The sequence below is a fragment of the Miniopterus natalensis genome, chromosome X, assembly GCF_054644295.1.
Source record: "Miniopterus natalensis isolate mMinNat1 chromosome X, mMinNat1.hap1, whole genome shotgun sequence".
Taxonomy (NCBI): Eukaryota; Metazoa; Chordata; class Mammalia; order Chiroptera; family Miniopteridae; genus Miniopterus; species Miniopterus natalensis.
Window position 1 is genome coordinate 106,638,539 of NC_142103.1, and position 19,607 is coordinate 106,658,145.

Below are 19,607 nucleotides of genomic sequence, written 5' to 3' on the forward strand. Positions count from 1 at the left end.
ATAAAAGTATATATATGTATATGTATATATATACATATACATATATATAAAAGTATTTATATATATATATAAAAGTATTTATATATATATGTATATATATATATATATATATATATATATATATATATATTTGGCTCCTGACCCCATATGGAAACAAGGTCTCTGCAGGTGGGATGAAGTGAAGGCTCTGAGATGCAGTTGTCCTGGGTCAGGGGGGCCCGACGTCCAAGGGCAGGGTCCTTGGAAGAGACACAGACACAGAGGAGAAGCCACGTGGAGACGGAGGCAGAGACGGGAGGGAGGCGGCCACCAGCCCGGAGACACCTGGAAGAGGCAAGAAAGACCCTCCCTGGAGCCTCCGGAGGAAGCACGGCCCTGGGACCCCTGGATCTCAGACGTCTGGTCTCCAGGATGGAGAGGAGATGAATTTCTGTTGTTTTAAGCTGGTGAGCTTTTTGTGCATTTGCTGTGGCCGCCCCGGGAACCCCACACGCACTGTCCCCGAGCAAAGCAGGCCTGGCCGGGTCTGCTAGGCCAGCTCCGGGCACAGCCTCGCCCTCCTTCCAGATGCCTTTCCCAGTATCTGTGCCCAAAGAGAAGGCGTGTGGAACGCAATCGACGCCGGTGCTGGGCCAAGGTAACGTCTCCTCTCGGACGGAAACTGTCTTATTCCCGATGGTGTGATAAGACCTAAGCCTCAGCTGTCTCCGTGGCCCCTTGTTTTAACATTCAGCCCGACCACGGGTTGTCAGGAGCGGCTGGGAAAGCCCGGCCATCCACAGTCTCTCAGCACCAACAATTATTTAGATGGTTATTTGCAAGGCCCCGATGCTGACCGGACAGGCTGCCGAAAATTAAAGATGCCCCTTGTGATCCCACGTGGATGTGCCGGGGATCGGGTCACCCGCAGGCGAGGGAGGGAAGGAGGCCAGTGACGCCCCGTCCTTGGTATCTCCCAGCAGCGAGGGCCGAGGGCGGTCTCCTCCCAGGCACGGAAATCTCCCGTCACTAGAATTCTTCCAAATCCCGATGTCAGATTCTTCCTTTGTGCTCCTTCGGGGGGGACACCCACTGCACCCGCCCCCCCGTTTCCCGAGGGAATGAGCCCCACGATCGGTGGACATCTGCTGAAACGCATCGAGAAGGAAGCCCCAGCCCGTCCCACCCGTTGCACGCTCAGGGACTTTGGAATTTTTTCGCCGTGCGGGGAAAATTCCATTAATTTCTCACCCGCTGGGCGGGCGAGAAACGGCTGAAATCGTGCGGTGCCCGGGAGGGAGGCCGTGAGGGCGGCAGGCCCGGGGCTGTGAGGGCCGGAGGGACCCAGAGACACATTTGTTATCGTTGGGCGGGCGGGAGGGTGGGAACTGGACATTCGGTGAAGATGAAGATAAATTACGTGGAATGAAGGAGGAATTACGTGGAATATTTGAGCCAAACGCACACACGCGCACTTAAAATTTACAATTACACACACACACACAGAGAAAGCAGAAAGTCACAGTTAACAAGGCAAGAGAAAGTTCTTTATGTAAATAGTTACGGTGACCAGGGACCCCGTGGTGACGCGATCCTGAGAATTCCTCAGAGCACTCAACGCGTCCGGCCGGCTGCCCGTTTTTATTTGGTTCACACGTTTTCATCGGTACGTGTGGTCCCGGGCGTCGGACCCCGATACCTGCTCGGGAGACCACCTGGGCAAGCGGAAACTCTGCAGGTAAACGGTGTGGTCCGGGCCCGTCCGTAGGAATTTCCATCTACCGAGTTTACTAGTCAAATAAATCCACCCGAGCATGTGGTCATACCCCATTTAACTTCCCGAACACGCGGCGTAATTGGAACGGGTTAAATTTTCCTGCTTTCTCTCCCTGTGTGTGTGTGTTTGCACATGATATTGTATTTCCCCCCCCCCCCAATAGTCGTTAACCCCTTTTTATGCCTGAGCGTATTATCTTGACGGAGGGATTGTGTAGCTCATTGGAGCATGTTTGCATCGAAGAATCGGTAGGTAGGATACACGCGCCACTAATAGCTGTTGGGATAAAGTAAAACACGGCGTTTCTGTGTCTTCCATCCGCCCGTCTGGGGAAAACACGCTCGTTCGTGAAGGAATCAGAGTCTGTTGAATCGAGTGTCGCTCCTGCTCTTGCAGGTGGAAGCTTTTTGACCTCCATAGACAGTCCCTATAAAAAAAATAAGCTCCTCTTTTCAGTGATACATCCCGACCCTAAAACTATGGGGCGATCACGAGCCCCTGTTCTGGGCCCGGAGGCCCCATCCCCACAGGTCACAGGGCTTCTGCATCTCAGCGGGACTCAGAAGCTTGCTCCCTCCCTGGGACGGAAGGCTCATTACCTGTCTCCCTGGGTCTGCTCAGTGCCCACATTTATCCTGAAGGTATTGAGTTGATTTCTGGCGTCCTGGTCGCTATCGTCAACCCGGGGTCATGGTGCATTTTTAATTCAATATCGCGAGCACGCCGTGGCTAGTTAAACGGGGAGGCCGACGTAGTCACGGGTGTTTTCATCTTAGGGGGAGGATCGAGATGAAGTTTTCGTTTTATAAGAGGGACGGAGGCGGATCCCTCCACCTGGCTTCTGTCCCCCCAGACACGGTAACATTTGTATCTCAGAGAAAAGGTGCTAACAGAGGAGACGTTACAATGTGTCTTTATCGTGTGTGTGCCCCGTCCCAAGGAGTCTGCAAAACAAACTGCGGATTTTATCCCAAAACTCAGGGAAGCTGGGACACGTTAGAATTTTAAGCTAATCCTCCACGATTTTAGGTAAATGACCTGTGCAAAAATACTAAGAGGGGAAGCCTCATATTTTTAATCAACTGAAAGGAAATTTAAAAAAAAAAACCACAAGAAACAAAAACCCCGTATGTTAGTGTGCAAACGAATACTATTTGGCAATAGACAGTCAGTTCCTGTCTTTATCCTATTAATCTGTCATTTTTATTTTTATTTTTTTTAGAATTTGTAGACTTGGAAAGCAAGAGCATGGCTTCAGCTCGGTGGACGGACGACCAACGTGACTTTCCCCGGCTCTGTCTCGTCCTGAACATGGAAACGCCTGTGAAATTGAAAACAAGTCCAGTTTCTGTACCGTCTGCCCAGCGCCCGCCCCCCCGCGAGCCGCGGCTCGGGGAGCTCAAGCGTGCGTGCGGAGCTGAGCACCGGCCGGCAGTCTGCGGTTTGCTTTCTCTGTGTCTCCCCTTCAATCCCTACGCATCCCGTTACTGGATGCAAAAGGCAGACATCCCCAACCGAAGCCTGGACGTGGGAGACGAATGTGCATCCGTGTTCAATTTAGGGATTTGGGAGCTGGCCGCGAGAGGCGGTTATCTGTAAATCCCAGCTCTGCTCTCCCCTTAGGTGCGTGCGTCCGGGTGTGCGAGATAAAATCGTCTTAGAAGAACACCAAAAACCGTGTTCTGGTCCCAGAAAAGTCTGCAGCCTGACCCATAAAAAAAAAAAAACAAAAAAAAAAAAGTAAGAAATTCACGGTGAGAGACTTACTTGTTGGGTTCGACTGTGCAGACCGGGTCTTGCATGAAAGGGATTAGCTACAAGCTGGCAACAAAGTAGCCAAGGGAAAAGCGGCCTGAAACAATGTTAAACAATTGGACCGCACCTGGGTAAAAGTAAACATTTACGGTTACTTTGACCCGGAAAATAACGACACTGGTTACATTTTCGTCCAGGCCACGAAGGAAGCCTGAAAACGACGGGACTCTCGGGCCAGCGGCGGCCACGAGAAGCCCGTCCGAGGCTGCAGGCCGGGGCCGCTCCCGGGCAACTCAGACCCGGGAAGACGTCCTGCTTGTCCAGCGACCCTGGCCCCCCATCAGCCACCCGACAAATACCTGTTTCCTCCGTCTCGTGGCCCCGTTTTGTGGCGTGGAGTCAGGAAAGGAAAGAAATCTCAGATGGGACCCTCAGAGCCGGCCGAGGAGGTTTTGGAATGAAGTGGGGGTGGTGTCTCCCCTCCTGCAAATGCCACCTGTCCTGGGGCCACCCTCCTGGGGGAAGAGGCCCCCAGCCGCCCACGGCAGTGATGGCGTCCCTGTCCGGTGGCTTCCTCGGTCCCACGGCCCCCCTGCCCCTCTCCCGCCCACATGTGGATTTGATCGAGGCCGGGACGCCGTCCGCCCGGCTCACCTAGGTCATTAACTTCCCTTTTCAGAGAGATAAAAAGCATATGCCACAGACATTCTCGTTTTCAAAAGCTGATTATTTTTTCCCCCCATTTATTCTTTTTTGTTTTGTGTGCATGTGTGTGGCTTTTTTTTTTTCCAAAACAACTCAAGCATCGTGGTGAAGAATTCATACCGTCCAGAAAAAAAAAAAAGAGAGGCGAGAGAAAAGAAAACAAAATGAAAATAAAAATAAAAATAAAAACGTAAAACCAAGGCTTTTTTCTTACAAACGCTCCCCCCTCCAGAACTCGGACTTTATTGGAAACGGGGGTGTCTGTCTTCCCGTCCCCAGCTTTCGGGGGAACGTGGACCCAGAGGGACACTTCGGTTAAAGGGGACGGTTCTGACGCCGGGGAGGGGATGCCAGGCGCCCACGAGAAACACGCCTGATGGGCCGTGGGCCCCGAGACACAACACGTTACTTTCATCGGGGACCGAATCCCAACTTTTCCAATCGGCTCTCCCCCCGGGGGGGGGGGGGAGAGGCGAGAATATATTTTTTTTAACACTTGAATACAAATATTTATAAGTTTATTTATATCTCCGTTTTACAAGGGTGTACATTCATACTATACGGCTTGACAAAATACACTTTGTAACAAGAACCAAGCCGGCCGGCAAGGCCAGGAACACGTCCGGCGTCTTTTTCCCCCACGACAGCCGACGGATGCGAACGTTAAGACCGTGGGTTTGGGGGAAGGAGGTGTTTTTTTCTGTCCGTGTGAGAGATCCCTGAACACCTCTGTAGGCCCAGACACACCTTGTACGCGCGGCCCCAAACACGGCCGCCGAATCGTAAATCATACTGGCTGCTCGTAAATCCGGGGTGGGGGGCGGAGCGGGGAGGGGGGGGTGTTGGAAAAGCAACAGGCCTTAACAAATATAAAAATAAATGCAAAACAGTGTCAAATTTACACTCAACATCATTAAAATAGCACATATTTAGGGACTTTCGACCAAAAAAATAATAATAATAATAAATAACACGCCCACATCCAGCCACTCTAAGAAGCAGGGAGCCTCCCCTCCCCGGGACGGGACACAGGGTGGCGAGGCTGGAGGTTAGGAAACTCTCCCTTCTCAATAAATTAGTGCCTCTCTTGCGCTTTGAAACCGGACACTCTCTACATTCCTCGACTGGTTTCTCGTTAAATATCCAATCTCAATAAAACATTTATAAACTGCATCGAGTTCTCGCGTCTATTGAAAAAAAAAAAAAAACTCACACACACACACACGCAAAAAAAAAAAAAAAAAAAAATCAGCCACCACCATCATCCTAAGCTACTTGCTTAATAAATTAGGCACCAGTTCTTGTTTTTGTTTTCGTGTGTGTGGTTTTGTTTTATTTATTTTATTTTATTTTTTCAAATGGCCAACATGTCCGAGGAGAAACCCTCTCCGGCCCCCAGCCTCCCACGTTCGGAGAACAGGACAAAAGTTCCTCAAAAAAGGTTTGCCGTGGTGGTCACCCCGGCATCTCCCAGGGTTGCAAGTGGGGAGAAAAAAAATTAAAACAGAGGGAAAGGGGTCCGGGGGTCACCTTAGGAAAGGTGACAGTAAACAGGCTGGGATCTTAATTGGGGGTAAGGGTAACTGTGAGCTCAGACATGGACCCCAAAAATGCAAGGAGCACCCGGATGTCCACACTCTCCGGGGTGGTGGCTCAGGACACAAGCAAGTCAAGGCCTAAAACTCAGCCACACGGACGAAAGTCCTACCAAAACCAACCATCAGCCTGGCCGGTGCGGCTCAGTTGGCTGAGCATCTTCCGCTGGGTGCACCCAGGGGTGGCCGGTTCGAGTCCCGGTCAGGGCCCATGCCCGGGTCGCGGGCTTGGTTCCTGGTGGGGTACATGCAGGAGGCAGGCGATCGATGTTTTTTATCTCTCTCCCTCTCCTTTCCTCTCTCTCTCAAATCAATAAAAACATATTAAAAACCAAAACCAAAACCACCATCGTCGGACACCCCTGTCCCCCCCAGAAGGCCTTGTCTTCTAAATCTTAGCAATTCCGAGTGGCCAGGTTTGTCCAAATACGCAGGAGCCACACGCCTCCTGAAGTGTATCCAGTTGATTTTCTGATATTTTCCAAAACCTTCCCCAATGGAAGATGACAGCTGTTTGACAACCACGAGACAGACGCCGGGGGAAAAAAAAAAAAAAGGCAAATTGGACTGAGAAAGAGACGGAATGAGTGTGTGGCTACGCGGACGACTCCTATCCTAAATGCGCCCCTCGGCCAACATTTCAGAAAAGGAAAATCAGGCATGTCAGGGCTCAAGCCATCCCGTGAAAGCAGCCGAGGCCCGGCCAGTGAGTCCGTCACGTGGGTCCCCCCACCACCGGCCCACTCTAGGTGACACACGCTCGCCAAAATGCCACTTGCAAAGAACACGCATGGGTTTGGAAAGGGTCCCGTTCCTTAGCAGGATAGCCAATGTTATTTCTGACAGCGTCCGGGACCCTGGGCCACTCCCAGGCCTGTGATGGGAAGGTGATCACGGTCCCCGAGCTGCAGGGGGCCTACCTGGGGAAGCAACGCCCAGACACAACATTGCATTCAAGGCCCCCAGGGCCCAGCACCCTGCTCACAAGGCATGAATAAGAGAACTCAGGTGGTCAGAAGGGACATCTCAGGCGAGACTCTCACTCACGTCCGTCTGGAACCTCTGGGAGGCACCGGGGGCCACGTCCCTCGGGCTTGGCTCCAGGAACAGAAGTAAAATGAGGGGGGCTCCACAGCCCTGCTTCTCTCTCACAGCATGCCCTGGGCTAGCTCTGTTTGGGGGCTGCAGCTACACCTGGCTCATGTTCCACGTTCAATAAAACCAAATAAGCAAGGATTTGGTGACCCCCACCCGGTGCCCCCATCCGGCAGGCCTTGGGCCCACCGGCCTCCAGCTGACAGCAGTCAGCTCTGTCTCAAAACTTGAGTTTCTGCTCAAACTAGGCCTCTTGGGTTCATGCTCACGGCGAGAGAGTTTTCTTTTGGGGAGGGAGTGGTGACAGACGGCCGTGTCTAGATAAAAAAAAAAAAAAGTATCATAAACCTTTTGGGGAGAAAAAAAATTAGGCATACACACATTTCCCTCCAACTTCAGCCGGGTGTTAAATTTTAGGATAAATGCAGCTACTTGTAAAGGAGTCGAAATGCCTTTTTTTTTTTTCCCCCCCCCATTGGAAGCAAAATCCCAGCGTCTACACAGGTCCTACTTTTGTCATTCACAGCTGTTTAGAAGCAAAACTGCCCAATCCGGCCGAACTCGATAATGCCATTAACGTCTGGGGGAGAAAGTTGCGAGTGATTTAAAAACCCGACCCTGCTCTCTCTCTCGCTCTCTCTGTCATTTTAGAGCTTTTACTGAAATTTCAACCAGAAAGAAAAAAAAAAAAAAGCTGAAGGGGCCTTTTGATTTGTCTAAAGACTTTCAGATGATACGAACAAGACCCGTTCAAGTGTGTCTACGTTTTAGCGCCAAGGTAGAAAGCGTTCCCTTTGCAGTAGGGAAGGAGAATTTTATTTTTATTTTTTTTCCTGGGGAAATGTACCCACGTCAGAGGTGAGGAAAGGAAACTGCCACCGGTGAATGCTCGAATGAGCAAAACCCCTTTTGGAAACGGTGATCAATGGGGCTCCGGCTGACGCCGGCTGGCTGGACCGCCCGTTGGGGAAAAACAGAGGGGTGGGCAAAGTGTCTGTGTCTGGCCGGGCCCTGGGGACAAGGCAGGGACCCAGAGAAGCCCAGCAGTGCCTCCCGCCCCTCAGACACCCACACATCGCTCCCAACTCAGGTGCCCGACTGCAGACCCTGGGCCTTTGGTGACACCATGTCAAGCCACTGTCCCTTCCCATGTCAGCTGCTCTTTGGTGACTCAGAAAACCAAAGGAGAGGGAGACAAAAAAAAGCAGGAGGTGGGGTCAAAAAGCTGAAAATCTTCCTATTTCTACAAAACATCACCTTAGAACTCACTGCCTGGAGGACTCTCCAGGCCCTGCCCAGAAACAGCTCAGCCACCAAAGGTCACCTCCTGGCACCCCATCCTGCCCCGACACATGCCACACGCCCTATTTGCACCGCAGCCAGAGCCCCCTGAGCCCCCCTGTCTTTGTGGGCAGAGGGTCGCACCCCCCTCCCCAGGGGCCAGGCCCACAGCATGCAGGGAGACAGCGCCCTCGCAAGTCCGAAGCTGACCGGTCCAGAGCGCACGGCTATTTTTCTTTTAAAATCTATCGTATTTACAATATTGCACTTCACTGCATTTAATTGCATTTACTAGAGTTAATAGTGCCCCGGGTCGTAGGCGTTACAACCCCGCGCCAGCGAGCGCGCGCGCGCGCCTGCGCCCCTGGGTCCTTTGGCGAGTCCCTGGCGCGTCTGAATTCGGTGAAACTGCAAAGAATGTCCGTTAGGGAATCAGAGACTGGAAAAGTTACACGGTGGCCTCTTGTATGGCACAAGGAATCCTAAACTCGGCGCTGGGGGTGGACCCAACCTGAACAGGAAAAAGCCTGGCTCGCAATTCAGGTCCCCAGCGCGGTCACCACTTGGGAGACTCAGGTCCTCCTCGCGCCCATCCTGGCGAGGCCACCGGATGCTTTGTGTTATTGCTGCCTTTGGGGGCAGGGCTGGGGGGCGGAGAGCAGGGCCCCTGCCTCGGATGTCTCGGTCCGCGCTAAAATCCACACGGGTCCCGCGGCTCCCCGGATAGAGGCTAGTTCGTGGCCGAGAATAGGACCGTTGGAGACCAAGAATCGGCATCTTCAGCAGAGACCAGCCCCAGACTTTTGTGTCATAGGCTCTAGGATCTTCGAAAGGTGTGGAGGAGACCGCATGCACGGGGTAGAGGCGCGGCAGAAGAGAAGCGGTGCGCAGGGCTCCACGTGGCCCCGGGTCCTAGGACGCGCAGATTACGCGCGGTCCAGGGCTGGGCTGGGTGCCGTCATCGTCACCTGATCTCTCTCCTGCACAGTTTCTGCGAGGGTCTGGCGGGGTCGTGCGTTCCCGGGAGGCCCCCTTCCCCAGGCCAAACGTGGGCCCCCTGGCTGCTGCGCCAGGCGAGGAGGCTGCTGCGCCAGGTCCGGAGCCCTGGCTCCCGGGCGTCCGTGTGGCCGAGGGGGGCGCGGAGGGGTCGAGTGCAGGACGCAGCGCGGGCGGGGTGCGGGGCTGGGGCAGGCGCCGGGGCGCGCGGCGGGTCAGAGCCCCAAGGCTTCGGCGTGTTTACGCGCCTTCAGCCGCAGGTCGGCGATGCTGGAGTTTTTACTATTACTTTTGGCGGCTGCGGCCACGACGGCGGCGGCGGACGCAGACTCTGCCAGGGAAGCGATGGGCAGCCCGAAGGGTGGCGGCGGGAACATCAGGTAGGGCGCGTGAGCGGCCAGGTGCGGGTGCAGGTGCGGGTGTGCGTGCGCCACGCCTTCCAGCTGGAGCTGGGCCTGGACCTGTGGGAGGGGGCGGGGGGGGGGGGAGGAAATCCGGCACCCTTAGGACGCAAGGAGGGGGCTTTCCTGCCCCATGGACCCCAAGAGCAGCTTCTCTCCCATGGAACCATCCCCCCCTGCCCCACCCCGGGGACCACCACCCACTCCTCCGGGCTGTCCTCTGGTCACCCTCTCCCGATGGGGTCACTGGCCAGAACCAAAGCTGGGGAATTCACCAGATCTCCATGCCCACCACACCCCTGCGCAATGCCCACCTTCAAGTCCTTTCCAGCTTTGGGGTGCCTACAGCTGGGAGCCCCTCCAAACCAGAACCCCAAGTTCTCTATTTGACCCTGCATGTGTCCAAGTCTCAGGGTCCAGAGTTTCGCTGCGGCCTCCCCCACAACCCTTCCCAGAGACCTCCTAAATTCGTGGGGTGCACAGCCAAATCCTGGGGCGCCTATGGCTAATTTCAGCAGGCCCTCATGGCTGACCCCACGTCGGGGCAACGGCTCCTCTGAGACTGAGGGGCCACCCTGTCCTGGAGAGAGGAGTTGAGCTGTGAGAAGCCCAGGCAAGGGGGAGCTTAACCCAATGGGTGTGCATCACCCCCCTTCCCCCAGCACCAGGGACCCTGGACGCCCTTCAGGTCTTGGGCACTTAAAGTCTGAGAACCAGCAGCTTGCCCCCCATCCCTCTCCCAGGTGTCTAACTACACCTCCCCCAACAAAGGGCCTCGCTGACCAGCCAAGGCCCAGGCCAGATCCATAGGGCCTCTGTCCCTGAGCAAACAGGGGTCCAAATATAACCCTGGGCCTGCCCTTTGGGGCAAAACCGCTGTGCGTGGTGGCCAAGCCTACGCTCTGCCCAGGGCACCCCTGTTCCTCCAGCGCACACACTCTCACCCCTCATGTGGGGGCCCCAACAGGTGTGCCAAGGGGTCTTGCGCTGAAGGGAGGTAGGGCCAGGTAGGCGCTAGAGACTGGGCGCCTCCGCCACCTAAGGGGCGCTGGTCCTGAACTGGGCGTGGACCTTTGGACACTTGTACTCCAGGCCTGTCTTTCAACCCCGTCGCCTCCCGGTGTCCACGCGGGACACCATGCGCTCTGCACACACCGACCTGAGCAAAAGGCCCCCCAACCCCGAGGTGTGGAGCGAAGCCAGGCCCGGGAGGGGCTCAGACACCTCTAGCCCAGGCTCTCAGCACGTGAAAGGGTGAGGGTTCGGGTGTGGGCACCGCCCCCCTCCCCCAGGCTCCAGGCAGTGAGCACGTGGGTGGCTCCGGAGTAGGTGGGATTTTTCTTCCCCTCCGATTTTTGTAACACTGCGTTTGGGTTTATGACCTGGCCCTCCCCAAGGTGAGTCTTGGAGTTTTACAGCGTGATTTTAATGCGTGCCAAAGGGTCTATAAATGCTCTCTTGTAGTAGCCGCCTCCATTCTTCCGCGGGGGCGGGGTGAGGGGTGGGGAGCCAGAGAGAGCCGGAGGCGCAGGGCCCCCCGGGCGCGCAAAAGACACAGAGAAAGAGGTTCAGGGGAAAGAAAACACGGCTACCTGTTGGAAAGGCATCCGTAGGGCGCCCATGTTCACGTAGGGCGCCACCCTGCAGGCGTCCAGGTGGCTGGCGGTGCCCAGGATAACGCCTGTAAGACAGACCAGAGCGGTGAACGCCGCGCGGGTCCTCCCGGCACCTTCGCGCCTCCGCGCGCCACCCCCGCACCTACCTTTGTGCATCTGGTTCTCTTGTTTGCGGCACTTGGCTCTCCGGTTCTGGAACCAGACCTGGGACGGAGCAGACAGACACACACACACACACAGCTCGGTGAGCCAGGCCGGGCTTGGAAACCGAGGGCGTCGCTCCCCCAACCATCACCACGGCGCTAGAAGGGGCGCTCAGGCCTCAGGAGTCTAGGGCGCGGCCCCAGAGGTCCCGAACCCAAAAGCTTTCTCTACCCTCACCTAACCCCCTGCCCTTCCCACAAGCCTAACTGGCTACCCGGGGCTGGAGCTGGTCAAGCTCACTCTGGGACCTCGTCACCCACTAAGGGAGACAGGAACTCGGACAGGTAGATGTTAAAAATCCAAGAAACCGGAGCTGGGAAGGCGGATGGGCTGGAGAATTTGCCATCTGTCTACTTGGGCATCGCCCCCTGGGAGCACCCCATCTCACCTTTTGGGGCTTTAGCTTCCAAGGAAGGGCCACACTCAGGTAGATAAATAGTTTAGGCTCGGGGCCCTCCTCCCCCAATCAGGCCGAGAGCACCCTGAGTCCAGAAAGTTCCCCGTCTTCTGCTTCCTCCTGGGAGACCTGGCTGGTCCCAGTTAATGTTACAGAGTCAGTTGGGAATGTCTTGGATCCGTGAGGACCCGGCGAAGCCACCCCCGTCCCCTGGCAAAACGCTTTGCCCTGGATACTCCAGGCCTCTCTAAAGATGTCTAATTTTGGGGGTGCCTGCTCAAGAACTTGGGCAAGAAAGGGCCATGGGACCCTGGCCTAGAGCCCTGCTGGGTTCAGAGGCCTGTTGTCAAGATTGGGGTGCAAAGGTGTCCCCTTTCCCTCCCAACAGCCCCCTTCCTGAGCTCCCCACATCACACCTCCCCTGTTTTGAGGGACACCCCTGGTCCTGCAACTTGGGGCCCATAGACGCCCCACAGACAAACCCGGAGCACCCCCCGGCCCCCCACTCCTAAAGTTCCCAGTCATTTAATTTGTTTTCTAACTCGCTTCCACGCTCACTGACCCTATGGCCGCGATGGTGGCCACTGACCACGCCGGATGCTTGGCACAAAGGGATCTTTCCTATTGTCCACTCTGCCCCACGCACTGGGTGCCTGCGCCCGCTACGCCAATGCGCCCACCCTGAGCAGGGAAACCTCGGCAAATCCCGGACTTTGGAAGCACCTGAGAGTCTCAGAAACCTGAACCTTTCCGTCCTTGACTCTCAATAAACAGTTTTCCATGGAGGGCTGAGCCACCCCCCCCACACACACGCACCCTGCGCCAGTCTTTCCAGAATGTTCCAAAGCTCATCCTGCCCGGCTGCAGGGAGGCATTAAAACTTTTATGCGTTCTGCTGAAAAGTAATTCCAAAAAGGACCCCCCCACACACCTACAAGTTGAAATTCACACATCTCTACCCTTTTTCCAAATGCTAAGATCGCTTTCCTCCCACTCCCATGTCTGAAGCCCCAACGCCGGTGGCCTGGACCTTTCTGAGCATCCTGGGCACCTCTCTCTCCTTGGGGTCCCACACCCCATTTTCCTAGGGAGAGGCGAGTCAGATGCGCCGGAGCCCATTCACCATATCACACACACACCCCTTGCCAAGGGCATTTTTTTCAAAAAAAAACACACAATCCTATTTTAAATCCAGAAAGTCAAGCTCCCTGCCCCTTCAAGGGCGGAAAGGGGGGGAGGGGGGACACGCACAAAAACATTATGAGAAATAAAAGTGATCAATTAGCCGGCACGTTAAGCGATAATAAATCAGTCTTGGGGTGAAGCCCGATCAATTCCAATTACTCCTGAGCATGGTAAGTAAAGCTGGGGACACTGGTTTAGACAACATTTGTTCATTACGGAGCAGGTCGAGCTCCCTCTCACAAATACCGTAATCGGATTTCCTTTTGATCTCCATTACAGACAGTGAGTAATGACATTTAATTTAGCTCTGCGCCATAAACCCGAAGATATTTGTTGTAATTAAATTACAGCCCGCGCCTCACCCGTGGTCTCATAACTTTCGATTATAACCCTGGCAGCTGGGTGACGCGGGCGCGGGGGGCTTCCAGCGAGAGACTAAAAATAACAGGTTAATCAGGATGGGCTTCGAAGGAGCCTCAATTTATTTAGAGCAAATTTCCGCACGAAATTGAAACCCTATCTTCTAACAACACCGGGCACAGTCTGTACCGAGACGGATTACCACCACGCCCGGGCTGGGCTGGCGAGAAAGAATGGAAACACAGCTTCCGTCGCTCCCCTTTCCTATTTCTCCCTCGGCCCCGCGCCTCCTGCACCCACGACCTATCCATTTCAACTAATTGATTTTTACAGGCGGCCGTCTGCCCTCCCCTCGGTTTTCGCCCCGTCCTTCCTCCCCGTGGCCAAAACCACAGCCTTTATCTCCTGTTTATTTGTATTTTTATTTACCGTCGTTAGATTTTAATTCACCTGCAGGACCGATAGCCGCTCGGGGGTCCCTCCCCTTTCGGGGTTCGGGTGTTCTGAACATCTGCGGCCACCCAGGCACCAATGTTCCGCCCCTCGCTGGGGCCCCCGCTGAGGTGCTGCCCGGTAATAGACTGCTGAGCGAAATAGTGTAGAATTCAATTACAAGTAATTTATTTTTATAGAAACACTACATCAAGGCCTCAGAGATATTACCGATCCCGGGGAAGGAAGACACTGTGAGATGACATAAAAGTTGATGTCCCCTCCAGCCAAAGTTTAATCTTTTCATTAATTTATATGGGGCTGTCCAATTCATCTTCCCAGAGAAGGGTGGCCAGTCTCTCCCCCCACCCCGGGCAGCGACCACAGACACCCAAACGGGTGGCCCGAGCGACCTCGCCTGCGGGCGCCACCACCCAAGCTGGAAGATGCTGGGAACCGGTGCCCGTTGGGAAAGATCGGAAAATACCCGGGGAGAGTTGCATTCGTCCTAGTCCTAGCTCACCCTCGCTTCCTGCGGCCACACGGAAAAATGGAACAGGATGGGGGAGAGCAAAAATATATACACACACCTCCTTCCGTGTCCAGATTTTGTAAAAAAAAATGCTGTCTAATAAAACGCATTGGTGGGGGGCCAAAGTTGTTAGAAGCTGTGGACCCCACAACCAATAATAACCCGGCTCCTTCCTTCAGACCCCTGTGCCTCCCCGCCTGGCAATATTAATTCCGTTTATTTAAAACCAGTCCCCAGGGCCTCGCCAGCCTGACCCTTCTCTCCCTGGGCCTCCTGTCCTGCCCAGAAGTGTGAAAACCGATGGGAGGCCCGACCTCCCGCGGGGCTGGGTCCGCACGACCTGGAGGGAGCCGATCTCTGCCACCCTCTCCCGTCCATAAATTAATATATTTTATAAACTTCACATTTAGGGAGCCCCAGATCGGCTCACGGAGGCGCCCTCCTCGCACGTGCTGCGCACACCCAGGGCGCCGCAGACGGTGGCTCGCCAGATGGGGCATCAGGAATTCAAGCGCCCTGGTCCCCCCCCCTCCTCCCTCCCGCCGCGAGCCAGGCGCACGGGGGCTAATCCGGCCCCGCGTGGGTAACAGCCGAGCTCATCAAGATGCCCCGCGTGCCAGACCCCCGGCCCCCTCCCCACCTCTCCGTTCCCTGGAGCACCAGGGAGTCAGTACGCTGCAGGAGAAGCCGAACCGGATGAGAGACAAAGGGGTGGAAATTAGGGGAAAGAGTGATCCACATTTCCGACGAGACACCCTGGATGTGAAAGACCAGCTGGTGAGCCGGGGCACGTGCCCTTCGAGGGAATTGTGCACCCCCCCCCCCCAAACGCGCGCACCATCGCCTGGACCGTCTCCGAAAGGCCTGGTTCCAGCCCGACCCCAGTCTCCCCAAGCTCCTGGAAGGGCAGAGAGGCTGTGCGCTCCGGGGATGCGCCCCAGGACACGGTCCTGAGGCCGGGCCCTCGGTCCTACCTGCACCCAGGACACGGTCCTGAGGCCGGGCGCTCGGTCCTACCTGCACCCCAGGACACGGTCCTGAGGCCGGGCCCTCGGTCGTACCTGCACGCGCGCCTCCGAGAGCCCCAGGCGCTGGCTGAGCTCCTCGCGCATGAAGGCGTCCGGGTAGTGCGTCTCGTCGAAGAGCCTCTCCAGCTCGTTCAGCTGCTCCAGCGTGAAGTTGGTGCGGCTGCGCCTCTGCTTCAGCTTCGTCTGCCCGTCTTCGTCCTCGGACTTCACGTCCTCGCGCTTCTCCTTGCATTCATAGATACCTGCGGGGCGGGCCGAGGGCACAGCGCTGAGGCCCGGAGTCCCTCCGCCTGGCTCCCGCCTCCCCGGCCCCGTGCGCCCTGCGCCCCGGAAAGATGGGCCCCGCTGGACTCTTTGGCGTGACCTGGTGAACACCTAAGCGTGTGCGTGCGTTGGAAAGGGCCTGGGTGAGCCACGCGCCCTGACGCAAAGTCTGCGTCAAGTCGATAAAATCAATTCCAGGGGAAGATTCGCTATTTTGTAACAACTGGCGGCGCCTTGTTCGCTCAATTTTCCACTTTGTATCTCTCGCCGCATTAACATAGCCTAACTCTCCCGGTGTCTCTCTCTTTTCCCTCTGCCGGCGCGGGCCAGAGAGCCACTGCCCCCTGCTGCAGCGCCAGCCTAGCCCGAGCCTCCCTCCGGACGCCCTGGAGCTGGGCGCGTGCGGGGCCCCTACCCTGGTCTCAGTCTCCCTGCGTGTCAGGGGGCCTGGGGGTGAGCCTGCGAGCACAGCCCCTCGGTTTCCTGCTCTCTCTCTCTCTCTTTTACTTGTATTTGCACGCTGCACCAGGGCGCCATGGGTGGCACGTTCCTACTTCCAAAATTATGAGAGCTGCTGTATTTGCTGGGGGTAGGGGTGGGGGCGGGGGTCTGAGCATGAGGCAATCAAGTCAGCATTTAGGAGAGTCTGACCCAGAAATCTCTCCTCAAGTCTTGGAAACGGCAGCTCCTCACCAAGCCCAGGGATGTAAAACGAAAGGGGGCCCCTGCAAACCAAGACTCAAGGCTGCGGGGAGCTGCACCTCCCCGACCCTGCCTTTTTCCCTTCACCTTTTCTCCCCATTGGGGCAGCTGGGCAGGGGCAATTTAATTACCTCGGTGCCCAAATTAAATGTCCTCTCTGTGTCAAGGACAAGAGGCTGACCTTCGAAAGTGTCTGTGCAAAGAGCCTGGGGTTCCAGCAATTCTAAAACTGTCTCGAATAACCACAGAAGGGCCCTGAGTAGTAAAGTCAGAAACTTTCAGAGGGGGACCTTTGTGAGGAGAGGGGAGATGCTGGCCCCTGGCCCTCCACCACAGCCAGGCCCTGAGCTGGACACCACATGCCCAGTCCCAACTCTGCCTGAGAATCTCCCCTCAAGGGTCCTGGGTGCTGGCCACCTAACCCCCACTTGCCTTGTAACTCCCCCTCGTATTCCTGAAAACCATGCCTTTCCAAGAGCACCCCATTTCTTTCCTGCAGTAAATCCCTTCCTGAAGGCAGCCCAGATGTGTCCCCTTTAGGCCTCTCAACTCTGAACCTTGGGGATGGATCCCAGCTGAGCAGCCGGCTTTCAGAGTCTTTTGGAAACAGCAGCAGCAGACTTTACAAAATCCGCAGGCCCCCTGTTCGGCGGCTCAGCGGGCACGCTGCTCAGAGCCCAGGACCTCCGCCGGGTTTCCCCGTGAGCCCACGGGTGTCCCGATCTCCGTTTTTTGCTCCCAAATGCTGGCCGGGGGGTCTGCACAACCAGCCAAGGGAAACGGTGCAGGTGGGGACATGGGTCTGGCTTGTTGCTTTCCTTCTGTCTCTCCTACTAAACGCTGTCTTACTCTCCTCTCACTTTGGAAAAGCTCTCCATAGTTGCACTTGGCTCTCTTCCCAAAGGCCCTCGTTGCACTGGCCTGGCTGCCCCTGGGAAAAGAGGAGGGGGCTTGGGCTCCACGAAGTACTGGGGTAGCTAGTTGGGAGCCCCAGGACGGGGGCCGCCAGGCACTGTAAAACCTCTGAAATTAACTGTCTGCCCCGAGTCGTGCTCAGCCAGCAGCCTTGTCTCCATCAAAGCAAAATGTCTTTGTATGGATTACAGAGCCGGGTGCGGAGACCAACCCCGAGGCGAGGCTGGCCGGCCTGGGCTGCTCGGCCAGTTGGGGGCTTATTTCTAACCTTCCACCAGCTTTCCGATCCCACAAGGTCAACGTTTCAAAAGGATGTCTGGGTCATTCACACAAGCTTCAAGGCCATGCCCCAGAACGGAGCCACCAAAGTGTAGGATCCCAAAGACCAGGCGAAGTGCGTTTTGGAAGGGGAGGGGGGACCACCTCTTGGGAAGATCACCCTGAACTCTCTCAACACTGCGGATGAGTGAAACTGGACCGCTGGATCCAAATGGCAAACCTCCCTATTGCCTGTCTTAGTAATTAAAAAAATAGACATTCCTGGCAGTTTCCAACGGTGCTCCCGGAGACACGTAGCCAATTTTATGCCTCTGATTTATCACTGCCAGTTGACCTTGTTTGTACAAGAGGTTCCCCCGGCGGGGACCACCCCATCCCAGCTGGGAAAGCTCTCCTAAATCTGCCTTTTCCCCGGGTCTCAACAACAGGACGAACGGCGGAGCCGATTTCTGACATAGCACAGGAAAGGAGGCCCAGGACGCGCCTGCCCGCAGCAGGCCGGCTGCTCCCTGACAGCCTGGGGTAGGGCCGCCTCGTGCGCCTGGACAGGAGCTGCCCCGGGGCCCTTCACGCCACATCCAGACCCTGGCCACCTGCGGGAGCAGGAGTGGTTTTAATATACAGGCCGGCTCAGCCAAGATCAAATCTCAAGGTTCAAGGGGGAAAAGTTTTCCCTAAGTGAAAACTGCGGAGAGGTTAGAGAGGGGGAAGTGGCGACCGCGCCGTTCCATCACCGACCACCGGCCCGAGCGTCCTCAGCGCTGCCCTGTTTCTAGCTCGGGAAGCCGGCCCAGGCGGTGAGCGCATGACGCGTGGGCATCTCTGCTCCGTGCGCGTGGGGGTGCCTATTAGGAAGACTGGCAGGCAGGCAGTGCGCACCGGGCATCTGTACAGCTGACTTTGGTTTCAGGCACATCTCCCCCCGTCCCCGCTGCATCGACCCCAACCGGGGAAAGTTCCCTCTCCAGCGCCTAATGGCAACGCCTGGAGAAGAGAGTCCGCGGGCGGCGCGCGGCTCGGGCCCCTGCGCATCCTGGCTCCCCGGCCTGCCTCCTTCCCGCCGTGCCTCCGCGCTTGTCTCCCTATTTCCTTTCTGTCTTACGAAAAACACTGGCGATGGACCGCCGGGGCCTTTATATCCGAGCCGTGGCTGTGAATTCAGAGTTTGGAGGTCGCTTTGAGAGCGAGCCGCGGCGCCCGGGGCCTCCTCCGCGCGCACGGAGCGAGGAGCGGGCAGGCAGGCAGGCTCGGCGGCGAGGAGACGCGGACCCCGGCAGGGCCCCGGAGCGGGCGCCCGGCGAGCTTACCTTCCGAAGCCCTCCCCGAGCCGAACTCTTTCAGCTTGTCTTTGTCGTTGTCCACGTGGTCCTTAAACAAATGCACCGGACAGTGGCCGCTGCCCTCCGTAATGTCCTGGAGGTTGGATTCCGAGCTCCCCAACTCCCGGGAGCGCGCCAGTCCGCTCTCCAAAACTTCCCTGTACGTGATCGAGTCTTTCTTCCCGCCGCCGCCGCCCCCGCCGCCTCCGCCGCTCTCCTTGGTTTTCTGGTCAAAAGATTTGGATACAAAAGCCGTGAGCTCCTCCATGGCTGCCCTGGGCTGCGGGGGGTCCGCGGGGCTCGGCGGGGCTGGCTGGGAGCCGGGGCTGTGGTCCGCACGCCTCCCCGCGCGGAGACGACGGTCCGTGTGAGGGTAGGTCCCTCCTGCCGTTATTTATGCCTTTCTAGTTGAGATCTCACTATTTATACGCGGCTACCTCCGCCCAACCCCCCGCGCGCCCTGTCTGCAGCAATTAAAGACTCCGAGCTCGGCGGCGGGCGCACGCAGAGACGCGCTCTCTCCCCCACCTCCAGTCCGGCAATTGGCTTTCTTTTCATTTCATCACTGTTGGGCGTCTGTGCACCTTGGTGCAGAGGAGCAAAGATCGAATTTTTGAAGCGAGAGGGAGAGAGAGCGCGCGCGCGCGCGAGCGGGCGCAGGCGCCAGCGCCCAAACAGGTATCCGCATTCTATCAATGGCTGGCGGAAACGAAACTCGAGGAGGAGTTTATGGATGGCGAGGAGGTCCTAGCCCGTCGGCCGGCCCCGGGTGGAGCTCAGCCCCGCGCCT

General features: G+C 56.5%; 1 protein-coding gene across 2 annotated transcripts; it reads right to left on the minus strand.

Moving 5' to 3' along the window:
- Window positions 1-8,200: 8,200 nt before the first annotated feature.
- On the minus strand, window positions 8,201-19,137 carry SHOX (SHOX homeobox). Of its 2 annotated transcripts, XM_087813642.1 has the most exons (5): window positions 18,806-19,137; window positions 15,372-15,580; window positions 11,347-11,404; window positions 11,177-11,265; window positions 8,201-9,644 (listed from the first exon to the last, which is right to left on the minus strand). In XM_087813642.1, the coding sequence occupies exons 1-5, from the start codon at window positions 19,083-19,085 to the stop codon at window positions 9,399-9,401; spliced, it is 882 nt and encodes a 293-aa protein (XP_087669768.1). In that variant the 5' UTR covers window positions 19,086-19,137; the 3' UTR covers window positions 8,201-9,398. The 2 variants fall into 2 exon arrangements, with proteins under 2 accessions (XP_087669768.1, XP_087669767.1); XM_087813641.1 differs by lacking the exons at window positions 8,201-9,644; window positions 11,177-11,265; window positions 11,347-11,404 and adding an exon at window positions 13,652-15,327.
- Window positions 19,138-19,607: the final 470 nt, after the last annotated feature.